The sequence below is a fragment of the Euprymna scolopes genome, chromosome 8, assembly GCF_053919585.1.
Source record: "Euprymna scolopes isolate OS-2025 chromosome 8, ASM5391958v1, whole genome shotgun sequence".
NCBI lineage: Eukaryota > Metazoa > Mollusca > Cephalopoda > Sepiida > Sepiolidae > Euprymna > Euprymna scolopes.
This window is the reverse complement of record NC_136489.1, coordinates 128,273,160-128,294,834: the sequence shown is the minus strand read 5'-3', so window position 1 is coordinate 128,294,834 and position 21,675 is coordinate 128,273,160. Positions and strand designations below refer to the sequence as shown.

At 31.5% G+C, this 21,675-nt stretch overlaps 1 protein-coding gene across 1 annotated transcript in view; it reads left to right on the top strand.

The window, feature by feature from the left end:
• The first annotated feature begins 1,743 nt into the window (after window positions 1-1,743).
• The window catches only part of LOC145283767 (nuclear pore complex protein Nup107-like), a 124,046-nt gene continuing 104,114 nt past the window's right edge, over window positions 1,744-21,675 (top strand). Inside the window, exons 1-4 of the mRNA XM_080132823.1 lie at window positions 1,744-1,864; window positions 16,398-16,476; window positions 18,293-18,378; window positions 21,328-21,423. Of these exons, the coding sequence (XP_079988949.1) occupies window positions 16,427-16,476; window positions 18,293-18,378; window positions 21,328-21,423 (232 nt within the window). The 5' untranslated portion in view covers window positions 1,744-1,864; window positions 16,398-16,426. The remainder of the gene's footprint in view (window positions 1,865-16,397; window positions 16,477-18,292; window positions 18,379-21,327; window positions 21,424-21,675) is intronic.

Genomic DNA, 21,675 nt, shown 5'->3' with positions numbered 1-21,675 from the left:
TCAAACTTTGCCCCAGCCATAGTTGTCCAGGAAAAGAGACAAAACGAAATCGCCGAAATAGCTTATGACCTTCCCCTTCACCGAGGTGCACGACTTGACACACAAAAAAAACAAAAACTTCTTAATCAACTGCTAACGCACGCATCACAGTAACTTCCAACAACAACAACAACAACCTTCTCACTCGACCTGCCTTTTATACCACTCTCTCAATCCCTCCTCTTGCACATGCGCCTGGAGATTCCTGACAACCTCGAGACTTCCGCTTATAAAAACCCAAGTTTTGTTGTCGCGCATGCCTACACAAGGCACAAACACGTGGCCGTTTATTTTGTTGGTAAGTACTACATTAGGTTTTAAGATTTACAGTTTAATGATAAATAATATTATAAACATTTGTATATTAAATATGAAATACGGTTTTACTGAATGTTTATTTGGTTAACTACCGACTTCCATATTTTGTTCAGTAAAAAGAGACAAACAAAATATGAGGGGGGGCCTACAAAATGCTTAATATTTGTGCAATAATATTTTCAAATCGGTTTTAATCTGGCGATAAAATAGCTGACAAGAGCCATGTTTTTATTAAAACTTAATATTTAAAAACAACTTTAAACACAATTAATTAAAAATCTATACTGTAACGGAACATTTTGAAATAATGGAATTTTAATCATTTTAATCTTTAAAAAACTAGGGAGTTTCTTTTTTCTTGGCAATTCAACTGATTATAGTATATATTAATTCGTAAAAACGCTATTTAAAAAAAACATAATATTAAATTTATATCATTTTTTAATTGCAACTTCAAGGTAAGTTTTTGTTCAATACGTGTATTTAAATTAAAAAAAATAAATGTTTTACTTATTTGAACTCTTATGTTTCATAATAAATAGAAATTTCGATAGATTTAAATATATTTTGTTCAAATTTCGAAAAAATTAATTGGGGGGGGGGCACGCACTAAAAAAATATTTCCCCTCGTATATTTTACGGAAACTGCATTTTATATCTAATTTCATTCTAAAATGGATAAGTATCGAAAATTTCACGAAAATCTGAGCATTAATTGATTTTTGCTAGATTTATTAAACACGGGTATGTTTTCACGTTCGAAATGCTTAATACATGGGAACGTTATTTTAAAGCGCCAATTATGTAAACACGATTTTCGTCTCGCAATTTCATTATTTTCGTACCATGAATTTTTTTTTTTTTTTAATTATTACTAGTTTATTTTGCCCTTCTTTTAAATGGTACAAAAGTTATAATGATAATATTAAGTCATAATAAAGTTACATCGTTTTACATATGGGGGGGGGGAGTAATTCTGTGGTGACTTTTGGGGGTGCCTAGTGAAATGTAAAATATATCAGTTTGAGTCAAAAGATGTAATATAAATAAATCGGTAAGAATTTTTTTGTTGTTTTTCAGTAACCCGGGTTTCATTCTGTGTGGTCATATTTCAATAATCGGACCTTATTACAAGTTTTAACGAGACAGCAAAACAGCTTTGAAATTATTTTAAATACAGTAATGTTTACCTCGGAAAACGTTAGTCGTCACTTCCTGTAAGAAAGCAACAATAACAAAAAAAAAAAAATGCTCTAAATACATTTTCCGAAATTTATTGTTTTAGTTTGTATTTCTTTCTTACACGTCAGAAAGAAAATTATTATCTTTTTATCTAATTAATTTTGATTTAGAAATCAATGAGGTGATTGTTTTTTTAATTATATTTTAAATTTTGGTAATTTTATTTCAACCTAATATGTAATGGGGGAACACTTTTCCTATTACACCGGTTCGTTAAGCGCCAGTTTCCGTTCACCGTTTCAACACATGTTATGCCAATTTCTTGGTGAGTTGAAACTAACTTTACTTTTGAAATTATATTTCCTTCATTTTAAATGTTAATTTTCTTGTAAGGACTTACTTATATATAATGTTGATCTTTCTTTTTGATCAACGGAGTTATTTTGTTTCAAACTTAGGCCAGGCCAACTTCATTTATTTTATAAATTGTGTAAAACTTGTCGAAAGCGCTTTGCTTTGAAAGTGGAATGGAAAGTAAAATTGCGTTACGTTTTAATCTTTTTATTCATTTATTTATTTTTTTAATCAAATTGCTCTGGTCCTACATTTTACTTAAATGCTTAACAAACAGTATAATTTTCCAGTAAGTTTAGATTTCTCAAATGTCCCCTTCTGACTCATACCATAAACAGTATCCCCCCTTATTTTTTTTTGTTTTTTTTGGTAAAACTTGCGGAGAATGCTGTTTTACGGTTGTTGTAAAAATGGAGCAGAAATTTAATTTTTGTTCCATTTTAATCCTTTATTGTTATTGTGCCCCCACCCAAAAAACAAAAACAAAAAACCGGTCAATGTCAAGTTTCTTTCCAACTCCTCAAAAAACTTTAAAATGACGAGTAACCTAACTCGTCATTTTAAAGGTTTTCCGTGGTGCTGAAAACGAATTCCACGTTTAAATTTGGGGCAGATAATTAGTTTTCACGATATGAAGAAATTTTTTTAAAAAGTGGGGGATCACTTTCCTATATAAATTTCACGTAAAATGAGCACCCACTTTCTGGTCACCTAGTAATTTCTGGCGATCTTGTACTGTAGGCCGTCAGCACACGACGACGCGGCCCTTCGAGGAGGAGGAACACCTAGTTATTTACACCGGTCGAAACGAAACGCAAATTCACGGTTGCCAGATTGGCTTTTTTAAGAAAACCACAAAATTTGTTTGAAATTTACAGAAGAAATACTTTTTTAGTGTACAGATAATTTTCATTTTTGTTTGTAATTAAATCATATTTTCTTTATAATTTTTGTTTGAAAGTTTTTTGTTTTTTTTTATTACGGTAAAGTTTTTGTGTAAGTTGTTTTTTTGGGTTTTTTGTTTGAAAGTTTTTTTTTTTTGTTTTATTAAATTTTATTAAATTTAAATAGAATTTCAATTTTTTTTACTTTTTTTGTTTGAAAATTTCACATTTTTTATACTTTTACTATTTAGTATTACGTTATTTTTTGTTTTAAGTTGTACTTAAAAAAAAAAAAACATGAAAACCGAAATTATCGACCATGTCATGGCAGTTCCAGAAATCCAGCAGAGGAGGTGGACCTTCGCTACTTTCGGGGAGTTACTCGGAAGTAATGAATTTGAAGCTGCAGCAGCATTGGGCCTTATAGGCAACACAAGCCACTGTGAACAGTGCAATAGGGCGAGGGTCCTGCACAAAAGATCCAATAATTCGGATGGGTTTGTTTGGAATTGCGTACGACCCTGCAGGCAGGTCCTCACCCAGTGTGAGGAAAGGATCTTTTTTTGAAAAAAGCCGCCTACCACTTAGAAAATTATTAAATTTGTTATTCTGGTGGAGCATGGGAATGCCCCAGTGCCAAATAATGGAGGAGGTCCAGGTGTCTGAACACACAATTGGAGATTGGATGTCGTTCATCCGTGAGGTGTGTGAGAAAAACCTGTACGACAATCCAATGCTACTTGGTGGCATAGACGACCAAACACAGATTCCCAAAGAAGTTGAGATTGATGAGTCTCTGTTCTTCCGCCGAAAATACAACAGAGGGCGCGTGAAGAACGGATTATGGGTATTTGCGGCCGTGGAGCGAGGAAGTAATAAGTGTAATCTGATAGAGGTTGAAAAAAGGGACAGCCAGACGCTAATCCCAATAATAAGATCCTGGATTTTGCCAGGGACGAGGATTCTAAGCGACGGATGGGCGGCATATGATAGTCTGCCACCAATTTACCTTCACGATAAGGTAATCCATCAGCAATATTTTGTTAACCCAGCGGACTCCTCAATCCACACCCAAACTGTTGAGGGGTTTTGGTATCAAATAAAAAAACGACTGAGGAGATCAGCAACGATTGATAACTTGTCCCATTCGCATCTGATGGAAGAGTTATGGAGACGTTGTGGAAAAGGACATGTTTTCCAACGTATATTATTATGTATACGAGAACAGTATATTGTTTCATAACTAAATTTCATAAATAAAACTTTTAATAAATATCTTTTTTTTCATAAATAAACTTTAATATATTTTTTATAATGTTTTGTTACACATTTGAAAATTTTAAATCTTAAAAGTTCATAAAAAAACTTTCATACTTTTAGTAAATATATTATTTTCATAAATAAACTTTAATATATTTTTTATAAAATTTTAAATCTTAAAAGTTCATAAAAAAACTTAAATAAACATATAAATAAATAAAAACTTAAATAAACAGATAATTCGTCCATTTTTTGTGGTTTTCTTAAAAAAGCCAACCTGGCAACCGTGAATTTGCGTTTCGTTTCGACCGGTGTAAATAACTAGGTGTCCCCTCTCCTCGAAGGGCCGAGTCGTCGTGTGCTGACGGCCTACAGTACAAGATCGCCTAATTTCTTTATTAGGTGTATCAGTAGCAGTATCAGAATTTTGGGGACATTCGCAGGCGAAGTCGCCATTTTGAATATACACCTATCCTTCTTTCAGATTTTAATAATAGTAAAACGTAATTTAAACCCGTAAATTTTATTTCAATAAAACGAGCAAAGACCAAATTTTAATATCATAAAAGTTTTAATAGAGAAATAAACAATTTTATTTATTTTTCCGTCGATTTCTTCACTTAACATTCGAACAATAACATTACTTGAATCTTACGATAATTATTTTAACGGCAAAATAAAGAACTTACCTGGTTAATGAGTAAGATATGCTTTCTTTTAATCTTCCTGTATGAGAATTTATTCATATTTATGTATTATAATCCATGTATTTTTAAATGGAAGGATTTTTCCAACACACATCGCGACCACGCGTGTCTTTAAAGCAAGTTGTAACGACACCGGAAGTGAAAAATTATCTCTTACTTATGTACGGAGGCCTATAAGTGTAAAAAAAACCCACTAATTCAGAAACCTTAATAATCTCGATATTGGATTATATTGAATAAAGTGTGGAATTCTTCATATTTACAATATATGATTAAACAAATATTTAATGTAATAATAACAATAATAACAAACCAAAACACGTCTTCTTTATAATATAAGTTTTTTATTCCGTTTTGTATAAAATAAACGAAGGTAACACTTTAGGATTGACATTTCCTATTTTGCAATGTCAGTAAGATTTTAATCAAATAATTTCTTATAAATTCTTCAAAGATGTGAGAAATTAAGCAGAAAGACAAAGAAATTCCATTTGCATTTATTGAAATAAGAAATTGAGTTTATTTTAAATTCAGTGGGAACAAATTAAGATAAGTTTGCAAATGTCTTTAAAACAAGAAAATAAATAAAATTTTCCAGCGTACATTTTGAAATCAGAATAAAAGTTTAAATAATTTTATTAAAAACAAAATAAGAAAATATAAATTCTCTTTAGACAGATTTAAATTCCAGAATAAAAAGTTTTTCAATATTTGTCTTTTTTTTTTACAAGAAAATAAATTTTTCCAGCAGACAGTTTGAATTTAGAATAAAAGGTTTGGATTCAATTTTTTGTAACAATAAAATAAGAAAATCTAAATTTCCTTGGACAGATTTATAAAACATGATAGAAAGTTTGCAATAATTTTTTTTTTTTACAAGAAAATAAATTTTTCCAGCAGACAGTTTGAATTCAGAATAAAAGGTTTGGATTCAATTTTTTTTAACAATAAAATAAGAAAATCTAAATTTCCTTGGACAGATTTATAAAACATGATGGAAAGTTTGCAATAACAGTATTTTGTCTAGTTTATAATTTATAATACCTTTTTCCAAACTTACCCTCTCCGAGAGAGAGTCGGGCGCCATTTTGAATTTTAAACACTGCATGTTTTTCGAGCTGAATAAACATGTTACATTGTTACACTGAATAAAAACACAAAAAATATATCCAGTTAGGTAGAAATGTAACTTATCTTGCCTTTGATAACATTTATTTGTTCTAGGACAACTTTTTCGAATTTCTCAACTCACTTTATAAGTTCTGGAAGTATATTCCAGAAAGAAAATAAACCCACTTTAAAAATAGAAATTACGAGTTTTTTATATTTTATCTTGCCTTTGATAACATTTATTTGCTATATTTTTGTTTTTAGACCACTTTCTTTTTAATCTATGTGTACAGACGGAGACACTAGTAATACAAACGTAACTTTTTATCGCCGAAACATTTTCGGCGATAAAGTGAACTTACCTGAAAAATTAATGTTTTTTACTCAAATAAAGTTTAAAAAGTCAAAATAAAATTTAAATACAACTTTCTCATCAGTTACAGAAAGTTAAAAAATACGGGTAGTAAAAAAAAACAAAAAAACTCACCATTATTCCAATAAAATTCTTTAAAAACTAGTAAATACGTCTGAACGTCTGCTCCGAAGAATGCTGAATGTCGGGTCAAAGCGTGGCCTTCGTGGACGGTGTTTTTGCCTGACTTAAGGGAGATAACTTGTCCGGTTTTTTTTATTATTGTGCCTTGACGCTATCGTAGAAAAAACCTGATAGTTTTCATTTTTTCAATAACACGAATTACTATATGACGCAGATGTTCATTGGTATTTTTCTTTTTTTAATATCTTAAAGAAATACCTGAATATTTTTTTTATTATACTATACATCTGCATAATCCGAATTCGTCTTTTTTTTTTTATATATCGAAAAAAAGGAAACCAGGAATTAAATATAATTATATAAACTGATCGACTATTAATTACTGGAACATTCTAACCAAAAATTAAGCTTCCACGTAAAAAACAAAAAACAAAAAAATAACACGTGGTTATCGAAAAAAGAAGGATTTAAATTTTGGACTTTACCGGTAAATTACCAGATAAGTGATATTTTTTGTTGTTTTAAATTTGAGTATTTTATTTATTCATGTTTTATCTTCAATTTGTGATATATAAAACGTTTCAAGCAAAATTAATTCTCATAGACATTCCAAAATGGGGGGGTGAATTTATAAAACAACGTTTGTCTAAAATATTATATTTAGTTTATCGGAAAGAGCATAAAATTTTACATTCACCCTGAAAAAAACGTAACAATTGAACGAATAGGAAAATTTTGATAGATTTTTAAAGTTTAAAAATTGAAAAATATTCATCTCATAAAAATCAATTGATTTCATTACGTAACAAAATGGCTTCCCATAACGCACGCACGCACTTTGTAAACAATGTTTTTTAAACAATGAAAAATAATATTTCTATTATTTTTTAAACAACTTAAATAGTTTATTTTGGAAGCATATTCTATAAAGAAAATAAATAACCCACTTTAGAAAGAGAAATTACGAGTTTTCTATATTTTAATCGCAGTTTTCTGTTAGGGGTGTTAAAAATTCCCCCAAAATTCTGATACTGCTAGTGTATCAGAAAGTGGCCATTAAAAATGATCAGAACTTTAATAATTCAACTTACTATTTTTCGAAGCTTATAACTACTTGAAAAATGTAATTCAAACCCTAATTTTTTTTTCAATTAAAAGAGCAAAGACCAATTTTTAAAAAAATAACAGGTTTAATAGCAAATTATGCAATATTTTATTTTTTTTAAGCGTTTTTCTTTAAAACAAATATAAAGAAAATTAACATATTTTGACTTGCTTATAAACATATGTATATATATATGTGCCAAAAAATCACTTACTTAAAAAATATACTATTAAATGGGTAGTTCCATCCTTCATTGTTAAGAATTTATCCATATTTATATTTTAAATTCCGTGTATTTTTTAAATAAAAGGATTTTTCAAAGCGAGGGTCGTAGAAAATCGCATTTTCGCAACGTGTTTTGCGCGAAGCTGTAAAGAGCTGCTGCTGCTAAAATGAAATTTATGAAATACAAATTCGTCCAAGGGACATAAATAATGCCTTTTTTATTGCGTGTGTTAACCAAAATTAATATCTTTCATCCTCCATAGTAAAAAAGGAAACGCACATTCACTTATAAGTTTTTCCCCTAGAACAAAAAATCTGCTTCATCGATTTTTTTTTTTTTTTTTTTTTTTTAATGAAATACACGAGTTTTTGATTGATATATTTTAATACTTCTTTATCGACTAAATTTTTTTAGGATATCTAAAACAAAGAAAACATTCAATGAAATAGAAATATTTGCAGTCAGCATCTGGTATTTACTTGACGATGTAAGCATAACATGAGCTTTCATTTGAAAAAAAAAAAATCAATGTTTTTTTTTTTTTTTAAAAAAATGTTTTACACTTTGGACTTTACAGGTAAATTTCCAAAAAACTTTTTTTTTTTTTTAAATTAGAATATTTTCTTTATTGATCTTTCATCTTCAATTTGTGATATATAAAACTTTGGCATATAAATTATTAAAATTTTAATAGACATTTCAAAATGGGGGGGGGTGAATTTGAAAAAAAACGTTTCTCTAAAATATTATATTTGGTTTATTGGAAAGAGCATAAAATTTCACATTGACCCTGAAAATATCGTAAAAATTGAACCAATAGAAAAATTTTGATAGATTTTTAAAGTTTAAAATTCTATTGATTTTATTATGTAAAAAAAAAATGGCTGCCTGAAGGCACACCGGCATTTTGTAAATACTATTTTTAAAAAAATAATGTTTCTATTATTTTTAATAGATTATTTTGGAAGTATATTCCATACAGAAAATAAACAACCCACTTTAAAAAGAGAAATTACAAGTTTTTTATATTTTATTCATAGTTTTCTGTTAGGGGTGTGAAAAATTCCTCCCAAATTTCTGATACATCTATTTCTTCATATCCTAAAGCAAATTTAACTGTGATATTCGTTTTTAGCACTCCCGAAAACCGGTGCTGTTTTTTACTAAGAGATTCGTTTACATTTTATTTGTGTTTACTTTTTCTTTTTTTCCTAACCATTTCGACATATATTTCTTTTTTGGTGCTAATATAGAGAGTGATCCACTCTATTTTTTAAATTTATTTCCACGTTTAATTAAAGTTTTATGTTTTTTATTCAATTGTAAGGTTAAAGTACAGAATAGGTACAAAACACCATCCCCTCCCAATGTTAAGAATGGCTTTTTAAATGTTATTTCAGCACAGCTCACTCTTTGCATGAGTACCTTTTTTTTTTTTAATCGAAACATTCAACAATTTCTTTTTTTTTTCTTTAATACTGTTTTCATACTTTTGTTTTTACGGCATATCGTCTGTTTTTAATTTGTACTTTTTCCCCAAGTGTGAGTGTATGTTTTTGTTTACATTTTAGATATTTTGTTTATATTAGAGGAGGCGATGGAGGATTACTGAGTGTTGGGGCGGCTGTCACAACACCCACTGATCCTCCACCGCCTTCCCTAATGTAAACAAAATTTTTGTGAAGTATTTAGCTGCAGAAGCACCTGTTAAAAACTATGCAAGTTCTATAATGAAAAAAGAACGAAAAACAAAAGTATGTTTTTTTGTAAACTGCTCGTGTAGGAGTGTCAGAAAGAAGTCGCCATTAAAAAGGAATGACTAATTAGACTCGCTATCTTTCGAAGCTTACATGAATAATGTAATTTAAACCCTAATTTTTTTTTTTCAATAAAAGAAGCAAAGACCAAATTTTAAAATAATGAAAGGTTTAATCGAAAAATATACAATATTTTTTTTAATCGGTTTTCTTAAAAAAAAGATTTCACGAAATTCAACAAATTTTAACTTAATTTAAATAAAATATACATAAATTAAAAAAAAAATCACTTACAAAAAATACTAATCAATGGGTGCTTCCATTCTTCATTTCTAAGAATTTGTCCATATTTATATTTTATACTCCATGTACTTTTTAACTAAAAGGATTTTTTAAGCAAGGGTCTGAAAAGACCGATTTCATAAGCGATTATCCGCTAGGAGTATCAGAAGCTGCCTTGAAAACTTGAATAAACATCAGATTGACTGTCTCTGTTTCAAAGCTTATAAGCAATATGAAAATGTAATTTCAAACCATAATTTTTTTCAATAAAATGAGGAAAGACCAAATCTTAAAATAATGAAAGGTTTAATCGAAAAAATACAATTTTTTTTTTTCATTGGTTTTCTTAAAGATTTCACAAAATTCAACAAATTTTAAATGGTACCAAAATATATTAAGTATATATAAATGCCAAAAAATCACTTATCTGTAAAAAAAAAACTAAGCAATGGCTGGTTCAATTCTTCATATATAAGAATTGTCTATATTTATATTCCATGTATTTTTTAAATAAAAGGATTTTTTAAAGCGAGGGTTTTTTTTTTTTACATGGGGGTCACCACTTATCAAGGCCCAAAGGCCACTCAGGGATAAGGGTTATTGCGTGTACAGTAATCATTAGTATTGGGGGTTTTGATAGAGTGTCTTGCTTAAGGGGGCAGTTTTTCAGGAGTTTGTTTATGTTGGACTTGAAGACGTCCAAGTTGTATTCAGGTGGGAAACCAGCAAGCGGCAGAGAGTTCCACTGGCGTGCAGTTCTAAGAAAGAAGCTTTGTTCATGGAATCTACATTTGGATTTAGGCACAGATAAAGAGTGGGGAAAGTTATTGACAGTAGTTTCAGCCAGACGGGTGTTTCTCGTGAAAGATTGGCGAGGGAGGACGAGGGATTGGAGCTCAGACGAGCACCTGCCATGGAAATAACGATAAAACAAAGACAGGCTCGCAACGTCTCTTCTATGGGAGAGAGGTTGCAGGGAAGAGAAAATAAACCACAAAGTCTATTTTGTACTCTGTCAAGGCAGGATAGGCTGTTTTTAGCAGCTCCTGTCCAGATGTGGCAGCAGTACTCCATCCTTGGACGTACTTGGCTTTTATACAGATAGAGAATTGCATCATTAGTGAGATATCTTCTGGAGTGGTAGAAGGATCCCACCATTTTCCCAGTGTCCCTGGCAACAGATTTGATGTACGTGATCAGGAGTAAAGGTCAAACCCAGAAGCTTGTCAAAACATGGAGCCTCCCCAAGACGAGAGCCATCCATTTCAATTGATGCCAGATGGGGATCAGAGCGTTGATGATGTAAAGATAGAAGCTTGGTTTTGGATGCATTAAAAGTGACCAGCCACCTTTTCCCCCATTGTACCACGCGCTCAAGATCAGAGGAGAGAGAATTAGAGAGAACTTTGTCATTTACGGCCTTTAATGTGTTGCCATAGATGGTCGTGTCATCAGCATAGATGTCAACGAATGATTTAAGTATGTGTTTTGGGAGATCATTGATGTAGATCAGGAAGAGAGTTGGGCCCAGGATTGACTCCTGGGGGACTCCAGCATTAATACTGTGGGCCCATCAACCACTACTCTTATCAACCTATCAGAGAGAAATGATTTAATGATTGAGAAAACATTTCCAGTAATACTGTAGCTGGAAATCTTGTGAAGTAGGCCCTTATGCCATACCTTATCGAAGGCCTTTGATATGTCAAGAGCAATTGCCCTAGAAAGGAAACTTTTGTCAAGAGATTCACTAATCCTATGTGATATAACCGTTAGCACATCTGCTGTAGATCTTGCAGAGCGGAAACCATATTGCATGTCACTAAGAAGGTTGTTTCTGTTGAGGTGGTTGACTACTTCTTTATTTAATATGGATTCCAACAACTTACTCATAACACACAGGAGACTTATTGGTCTGTACTGAGAGGGAGATGACTTTTCACCTGAATTCTTAAATACAGGGCATACTGATGAGGTTTTCCAGGGTCGTAGAAAATCGCATTTTTGTAACACGTTTTGCGCCATAAGCTTAAAGCGCTGCTGCTGCTAATTTCCAATCTACCAAATACGGATTTGTCAAAGGGACAAACTAATGTCTCTTTTTTATTACATGCTGTTAACCAAAATTAGTATTTTTGGTCCTCCATAGTTATTTGCGCTCACTTATCTGCCCCAAATTTAAATGTGATATTCGTTTTCAGTACTACTGAAAACCTTTAAAATCGTTATTTTAAATTTTGGGGGGAAGTTGGAAAGGAACTTGACATTGACCAAAAAACCGAAAGTAATCGAAAGAGTATAATTCAACAACAACATAATAATTATAATCTCTGCCCCCCCCCAAAAAAAACAGAAAAAAATTATAACAAAATAATTCGCAGAGCGCAAAGTTCAAGCCAAAATAAATAAATAAAAAAAAGCTAGGCCACACATGCAAAAATTCTTACCTTGTAAAAATAGTTGTTCCCTAAAATCAAACTGCGTACAACATCGGAGCCGATGCGTATTTCGCTAGAGGGGTAGCATTCGTGTACGTCAGCCAATTTTTTTTTTTTTTTTTTAATTTTTTTTAATAAAGATCAAATTTTATTAACAAAACGAAATAATTTAATTTTTCAAGAAAAAAGTCAATTTTGGTATTTTTTTTTTTTTTTTTTTTTTTTTTTTTTTTTTAAGTCCAACTCACTGTTCACATTGGAAATGTAGAAATGGAATAGACACCTCCTAACCTCCCCATGTTAAAAACGGCTTTCAGAATAGATACCCCCAACCTTGTCAGCATACCCGAAAACCTAAAGTTGACGTGTTGAATGTGAATGATGATTTGGACGTAATGTAAAAATGTACTGAATTTAAAATGGAACAAAAATTAAATTTCTGTTCCATTTTTACAACAACCGTAAAACAGCATTCTCTGCAAGTTTTACCGTTTTTCTTTTTCCTTTGTTGGTAACACAATGAACACATAGTTTGTTCAGCGACACATTCGACTTTTCTCCCTAAAAAGAGCATCGTGTTTGCCACTTCAAGCATATGACCGTTAATGTTCTATTAGAAACCTCCTACTTAAATATTCGGTCAATGGGGCCTGATTATTCTACTAAAGACTTACCTGCAAAGAGTGTTTATTCATAAAGTCATTCTTAACATGGCAAAGTTGAGGGTATTTATTCTGAAAGCCATTCTTAACATGGGGAAGTTGGGGGTAATACCCCTAAAAAGCAACTCTTTATGAATAAGTCTTCAGTGGGACAATCAGGCCACATTTACCAAAATCTTCTTGCTCCCAAAATTTTATTATTGTTGTACGAACTCACAGTGGAGTCACCACTTACAAGAAATGTGGTTCAGTAGGATAACCAATTTATAATCGATTTATCAATTTTTAGGACTGAGGTTGCATGTGCTGCAACTTAATTGAAGTTGGAAGTAGGAGTGTATCCGTGGGACCTGTGCATTAAAAAGTCGGTACACACCATGCAGACAAAAATAAAATTAAAAAAAAATGGCTGCCTTTCTAGTTTTATGCTAATCCAACTGATCGCTTTATGTAAATGAGATGCTGCTGATTGTAGTATAAAAGCCTGACTTTTAGAGACTCGGCGATTTAGGATTTGGTGACAGGAGGAGTGAGTCTTGTGAGCAGAGAGTTGTGTTTTTGCAGTTGCAAGAAATTAGACAGCAGTGGAACGTTTTTTTAACGTTTTTATTTTGGATATCGAAGCCAGGAGGAATTTACAAGCTATTTCAGCAACAATGGGTAACCGAATAAGGCTAAGCAGCGACATCATCAGACCATTTACTGGAGAAGATGTGGTCGCCTAGCTTAACAAGCTGAAGCTAGTTGCAAAGCTTAAAAAAATCGAAGATATAGCAATATTGATTTCAATGTATTTAGAAGGGAATGTGCTTGTGGTCTACTGGAAATGGGAGAAATAGATTAAACCATTGAGAATATCGAGAGTAAAAAACTGCATTTTCGGAGAGTGCTTTTGAGGCATACAATAAGCTCAAGAGTTGCCTGGACTGGGGAATCAGTGGATGTGTATGCAGCAGAAATAAGGATTGGCTGGACAGCCTTGAGAAAACCATTAATCTGACTGTCGGGAGTGGTTTTCATGACCACATCTCCATGGAGCTGCAGCAAATGAGTGAGATTGAAACGATGGAGATTTTGAGGTGAAACGTCCTGGTGAACTGGGGGCAGTTGCAGCCTCTATGGCAAATGATTCCAGCCGAGAGATGATGAGGTGCTGTGGAGAGACAGATGCCAAGCTCGTGGTGATGAGCATACCACTGCGACTCAGTGATTGTGCTGAACAGGGTTATTGCGGGAATCGACATGTTACTGGGTCTAGATGTGATAAACCGACTGGGAGGAGTCACAATAGCTAAAGGCCGTGTGACGTTTGGCAATCAGTGTGTACTGAGAATGCCAAGAAGTTCAACCGATAAAAATACTGTCCAATCGACAGGCTGAGGATTTTCGAGCCCATTTCGATGGTAACAAGTGAACTGTAGAGTGGCAATGGTCCACAGACCCACCTGTGTTAACAAATCAGATTAACTGCTACAAAAGCACATTGAAAGGAGAGGTAGAATCGCAGTTTGAAAAGGAAGTGAAGAGGTGGATTGACAAAAAATTCTGATACCATCGTTGGGGAAGGTTGAAGGAAGAAAAAGTAATCGGCATTCAATCCAATTATTTTACCTAATTTCAGTGTTATTTTTAGAACATTTACCATTAAGAATAAATGTATTTTTTCTGACCCCTTATGCACTAATTTGGCTTATTTTGACACCAAGCGATTGACTATTTTTGTTAAGGGGGTAGTACTTGTCAAGGGGTTAAAGCCACTTGTGGATAAGGAATAATTAAATGGTTAGTTAAATGATAAGGAGTATTGTGAGAGTATTAATAATGATGAATGGAATGAACAAACTTTCAGGACGGTTTATAACACTGACACTGGATTTGAAAACTATTACTTTGTAGTTTGTGAAGAAGTAGTTATGTGGTAATCTGTCCGACAGGTGGGATGTTGATGAAAAGAAATTGTTTGATATTAGGCACATCGAAGAAGAAAAGACAGCAACATGGAGTTTTTGCTGTTAATGTCTTGCAAGTAGGAGCCAGACATTGGAACTCAGTCAAGCAACTTCATGAGAATAACAATATAGTAAATAGGAACTTCCGTCATATTTTTTAATCAGACGAGTGATACTACCTCAGATGTGGCAGCAGTACTCTTAGAACTTATCCAAATCTTATACTGGTAGAGTATTGCATCAGGAGTCTGATAGTTTCTGGAGCAGTAGAAATGATCTAATCATCTTTCCCGCAATCTTTGCAACAGCTTTGATAAGTATCCCATTTCAGATCTAGAGTGAAAGTCAGTCCCAGGATTTTAACAAAACGAGAGGCTTCCTCAAAGGGAGAACCCCAATATGGCCAGTAACTTTGAAAATAATATAACTTTCCAAAATTTTTAGTGACAATCTGTAAGTTAAGCCTCTAATCAATACCAATACATGAACAGAAAAAAAAACTGTTACTTTTGATGATATATGTATTTTACTAAACTATAAAAAATAAGAGGCTGAAATCTTTTAACAGATTTATTCAACTTACAGAGCAAAATGGTGAAGTAGATGTTGCTGGATGCATAATGATTAAAATCTGTTATGCAAGAATATTTTTTTTTTTTTTTTTTATTACCTCCCAAACGTTCATAATGAATCTTTTTTTTTTACAAGGGGGTGTAACTCTCCCTTTTTTTAGTCCAAGGGAAATAACTTTTTTTTTCTTCTGTAGAACAATAACATGAGGCGAATGTGTTTCAAGAACGGCTGATAGAAGGCATTCGTCAGCCAAAAAACGGGTCGATAACTCATACTTTTCTAAAAGTTCGTGGAAATCTTTGCAGAAATTTAAAGACAATCTTTTAGAAGGGTTTTTTGAACAAATAAGGGAACTCTATTCCTTGTAATTGCAAAACACTATATTCCAAAAAGATTTCAATGAAAATGACTTATTGAAAAAACAAAAAAAAAACAATATTATTAAAATAATTATATAAATAAAATAAACTTCTATATTAAAATCATATTTTTCTACATTGACAAAAATATTTTGATATGTTTATACAATCTTACTGTGAAAAAGAAATCTTTCTATAAAAAACAAATTATTCTTAAACCTCTATAACTGTTTCATGTTTTTAAAATTCTATTTTGCTACGTTGACAAACTTTTGATGCATTTTTATTCTGTAAAAAAACAAAACAATTCTAAAAACTGTAAATATTTCATGCTTTTAACATTTATTTTCAGTTATACATCACTCATTGAAAAGAAAAACTTTTACAAACTTTAAAATTATATTTTGATGCATATTTTATGCAGGAAATGTTTTGATTTTCATATTTTTTATTTATTTCGTTATTATATATTTTTGCAGTCTTAGAGACACTTGTTTATATTTGAGATTCACAGAACGGCCGATTTTTAACCTGTTTTAAAAAATAATTAGCACTGAAACTCAATTTATCGATTAAAAAATTTTTTTTTTGCAAATTATTACTGTTACAATGTATATTAACTTTGATTCTATTTGCTGCCGTTATAAGTTAATAAAACTTTGCTTTTGACATAGCAATAAGCCTTTTTATTTTCAGTTGAGTATTTGTCATAATCTTACACCAAGATGGAATTGGATGAAAGTTCAATTCATGAGAGGACAGGCCTCACAACAGCGTAAGTTGTACTTTTGGTTTATATAAATGAATAAGTGCATGTATCCTAAAGACATTAGAATCGAAAATAATTTTGTGATGCAACATAGTATTTTGAAATATTGTATGTATAGTAATTTGTAAAAACCCACAATTTTAAGTATTCATAATTTGCATATTTATTTTATAAATTGTTTTATTAATATTATATATTTGCGTATTTATTTTATAAATATTATTATTACTATATTTATTTTATAAATATTATTACTATGAATATTATTATATTTGCATATTTATTTTTTAAATTTAATAATTGATATTACATATTTTCATATTTATTTTATAAATCGTTTTATTAATATTCTGTAATTTACATTTGCAGTATTTTCTTACATACTTAATAGTTCTATCTCTAGTAAAATGTCTGTGGTTGGGATGTTGAGAATAGATATTACATTTTCATCTTAGCCAAAATGCTAAGAAATCATAAAACAATGTTTTTATGATGCAACATTTTTAAATAAAAGGAAGAAAAAAAATGATGTCCATTATTGTATTATCTTTTAATGGATGTGCATAGTGTAGTATCAGTTCATTCTCTATGATTATTTAATTTATATTTGAATTATTATAATTTTAATGAATAAAAGCATTTTTTTTTTCCTTTAAAGATTAATTATTTTACATTTAATATTTATATTTTTTTTATATGTATTTTAATTTTTAAATGAGAAAATCCCTTAGTTTTGTTTTTCATCACAATTTGGATTTTTAATATAAAGTTTTATTTCAGGATAGTGAGGGAGGGGGGGCGGATTAAATAATTATTTTTTTAAACGTAAGGTGCAAAACTTTTTAATACACAAACACAGATCATGTTGTTCCACTCCATCTTTCTTGGCCATTGATGGAGAAATCGTTCTAGACTGGAGTAATTTTAATTTCCGTCCTAGTCCGGAGTGTTTCTTTCTGAGGAGGTAGGTTTTTTCTACATTGAAAACCAACCTTCTATTTATCTATTTATCCCACTAAGAAGGCCAAAAGTGTTTTTTTTTTTTTTTTTTAATGTATTATGTTATAAATTTCTGAGGTCATTTTTACATAGGGAAAATCCTGTTCCTCCCAAAATGAGGCAATTGGAATAAAAATTAATGTAGCCTCCCATCCACGTCCATCCAGCGCGGCCACAGCCGAGATTAAACTCACTACAAAAGTTTGTAGTATAATTCAAACCTTCTCAGTACTATCAAGGTTATTTTTTATCATGACGCTATCACAAGATGGGTACCTACCATGGCTCGAGAGTCCCATCTACCCTCAAGAGAAGGATAGACCATGTCAGTTTCTTAACCTGGTATTTTACTTACAGTACATACAGCGCCTCGCCTTCCCAAATGGTCACCCATCTGGTACTGGCCAGGCTCAACATTGCTTAACTTCAGTGATCTAGCGAGAAACGGTGTGCCATGTGATTGTGCCGTATATATTTGGAATGTAGCCTCAGTCTGGAATAATTTCTCAAAGACAAGAGAAATATCTTCACAAAATGAGGCAGAATAGTTTTTAGTAAAATACAAAAAAAAATTACAAATGTTATTTTGTTGTGTTATACTTTTTGTTTACAGAAAAAAGGTTGTAAACTTATTTTTTAAGTCTAACTCTGCTAACTTTGTGGAGAAAAACTGAACAACCTGGTTTTATTATCCGTATACTTACAGACGCCAAGTTTGTTGAAACTCAACTGTTCTTAACTAATCTTTTAAATCATTTTGTACTTTTTTGATGTTTATATGATCTTAAATAAATAATTCATTTCCTCAATCTTTTTCTTTCAGGAATTTATCAGAGATGTTGTCTCCTGGAAAACCAAAACAGCCTTCCTTGTTCAAAACTCCTTCTACACGTGTCAATCTGCAGAAATGTATCCTTTTTATTGTTGGTACTTTTTTTTTTTTTCCCCAACTTGTTTTGTACAAGTATTTTCTTTTTTTGTGTGTGCACTGCATCATCAATTATCAAATTCATATCTGTAAACATGTTTGACAATTTATGTTGAGTATCTAATCTAAAATGTCTAAAAATAATTTACATTTAAACTTAAGTCCATTACTAAGAGATTTGGTAGATTATTACGACACATCCACCTACCCTAAAAAGTATTTTTGCAGACAATTTTTATAAAATTTGTAGTAAAGATTCTATGTACGTTTTGTGATTCTTCGGACTACTGTTCTCATCTTGAATGTTATTTTCATGTTTCACAAATCTATACACTACGCTGCAGGTTCTTGTGTAATGGATAAAGTATTTGGTGAAATTCAGTTTTGACACTGTTCTGGATGTTGGAGGTTCAATCCTCAGTACAATCAACACTCAAAATACAATTACGAATTAATTAGGACTTCTATCCGGTTATGACTTGTAGAACGAGAGCATGATGCTCCCATGGATTAAAAAAGGGCTTCTGTTAGAAATTCCGTACAGATTCCCCAAGTTTGACAGAAAGCTTTCCTAGTTTGGTAAGATACACCTGAAGAAGATCAGAGATTACATTGACCGAAACATTGTGAAAATAGCGCTGAAGACGAGAACAGTAATTCAAAGAATCCAAATAATATAAATAATTAATCCTCATCTCAAAAATGCAGAAACAAAGATTCCATATATCAGCATGAGTAAACGTAGGACATATTTTTTTTTTTAATTATAAAAGAATCATATACCCTTCTAATGGAAATTTATTGTGATTTCAATAGAATTTGAAAATTTTGCTAATTTCGATCCCTAATTTGGTGTTGACTTTACAAAATAACATTTTTCAAAGTGTCAGCTCTATTTTCATACAGTTTTTTATCATAGCAATATATTTTTAAGTGCTTTGAAGTATTTGGGGGCAGTCTCCATTATTAAAGGATCTGTAGAAGTATTATGGCTGAGGATGTGTAATTAAACTGTGGACCATATGGATTCCAAGCACCTCAAAATAGACAAACGACCAAATGAACACCTTTTTTTTTTTTTTTTTTTATCATCAGTGGATTTTTTAATCTTGTTTACTTTTGCTTGAGATAATTTGTAAATAAAATGTTACACACTAAAAAAAAAAAAAATTTACTATTCTTCAAAGAAAAAAGTTCGTTTACAAACAATAAATGAAAATGTTGCCTATTTTGGAGTGCTTGAAATTCATATAGTCCCAAATTATCAATAATAAAAGTTGATCTTGTTAAGTTTTAAAAAGAGACTGATGCATATCCTATAATATCTTTTGCAAAATACAGCTTATACAAAGGAGTTCCCCTAAACATCTACCATGGTTTTTATGTGGAAGTTCTCAGTCACTTCTAGGCTTTCTTGGAGGTGGGTGTGATGTGAAGCTGAATGCTGCTGCTGCTGCTTATATGTATTATGTGATTTTTTTTTTTTTTTTTTTTTTTTGTTTAATTAAAAAAAACAAAAAAAACTTTAACAAAACCATTGTTGATTAACTTTGCTTTAATTATTTAGGTTGTTCAAAATTACTTTTTTTTTTTTTTTTTTTTTTTGAAATAAAAGAAAATATCACATCTTGGTTAATTATTGATCTATTCTCAAAATTCAAAGAGTATTCTTAGAGAATCATTTGTCAAAAAAGCTTACATATTACCTGTATAACCCTCTCCCCTGAACATCCACCATGAACCTCTTTACATGGATCTAAACCTAAAAACTTGCTAACTTCATGATGTCCTTCAAGAAATGATTAAGCAAATTTTTATCTTGTCAACTAGCTTGTCCTTGGTGTTGCAGGTGATATACTTGGTTTTTTTCAACTCTGCCCCATACATAATAGTCCATGGTGCTGCAATCAAGTGAGTTAACAGGGTTAAATGTTGGGATTGGTGAAGTCATAAAAGTTCTGATCCTTCTCAAAGGTGTGATATTAAGCTGGTATATGACCTTACCACAGCCATTTTCTTTACCTAGCTCTTGACAACAGTGGACAGCGACTTCGTATAATCATTTAAATTTCTTTTAAAAAATGTGGGACGGCATGACGTGACCTTCATTGGAAGTAGATACAAAAACCATCACAGTTTAAGGGAACTTGATCTTCATGATGCATGGTCTGTAAACTAGCCACCTTTTGTTCTGTGATGTACAACTGCTGTTGGCTAAAGTTTTTCATTGTCTGGAAAGAATCAAAGCCTCCTCAGTTCACCTTGGGAGATTTATGTTGTTGAGGAGTTCCTTAGTTTTCATAAGGCGTTGGACGCTAGTAGTTGACTCCTGCAACACTTACATGAGAAGTAGCAAAGATATTTCTTCATGCTTACCACTCTGATGCCTGTTTCTCTTGCTAATCTCTGTATGTTTTGCCTTAATTTTGGCACATGTATACATAGCTTCTTTTATTTTTATTTCTTTATAAATTTTCTGTGGAGACAGAGTACCTGCTGTGATCCTTCCACATCTGTCATAAATGTCCAGCTCACATCCTTCAAGAAGTGTTAGGCTGCTGCTAAGTTTTTCTGAATTTTTTAATCCGGCACAAATTCTCATCATACAGGTTGCTCTTTTCCAATATTTCAGTGCTTTAAATTTGTCTATGGTCTTCAACTCTCAAACCCTCCAACAATAGACAGAAACGGCTATTTGTTATCATTAATGAATACTGCAAACAATTCTGAAATGAAAATATAAAAAAAAATTATCAAATTTATCTCAAACACCATATAATAATGTAATTTATAAGATTATAGTTACATGTTATCCAACGTCGAGAGATTCTTGTACGTCTATAAAATGCATTTTTGTTACTTCTGAAACCCTCCAGTCTCAAGAATTCTGTTTGTAATGTTATACTTTGTTTTTCTTAATGTCTGTTCAGCTATTCAACTTTTAGATGATGCAGCAGGTCTTCCAGTCAGTTCTGAATCACCACCATTCCAACAACGGTCCTTTCGTAGTCAACGCAATAGCCATTGTGAGTAAATGAAGTAAATTAAATGTCAATCCTATTTTTCATCCGCCCTTTTAGCTAGGATCACATGTAGTATCCTTTTGGGAGGGGTGGAGGTTAATGCCTGTCACTTGAGGTGCTCTAATTCATGAAGAGGTGGTGCTAACTAAACTATACAGTTTTGTTTGAGGGGAAAGTGAATGAAAAAAAAAAATATTTCTGTGGAAATATATTTTCTTATAATATATACCAATCCTTATTTAAGAAACTCAATGT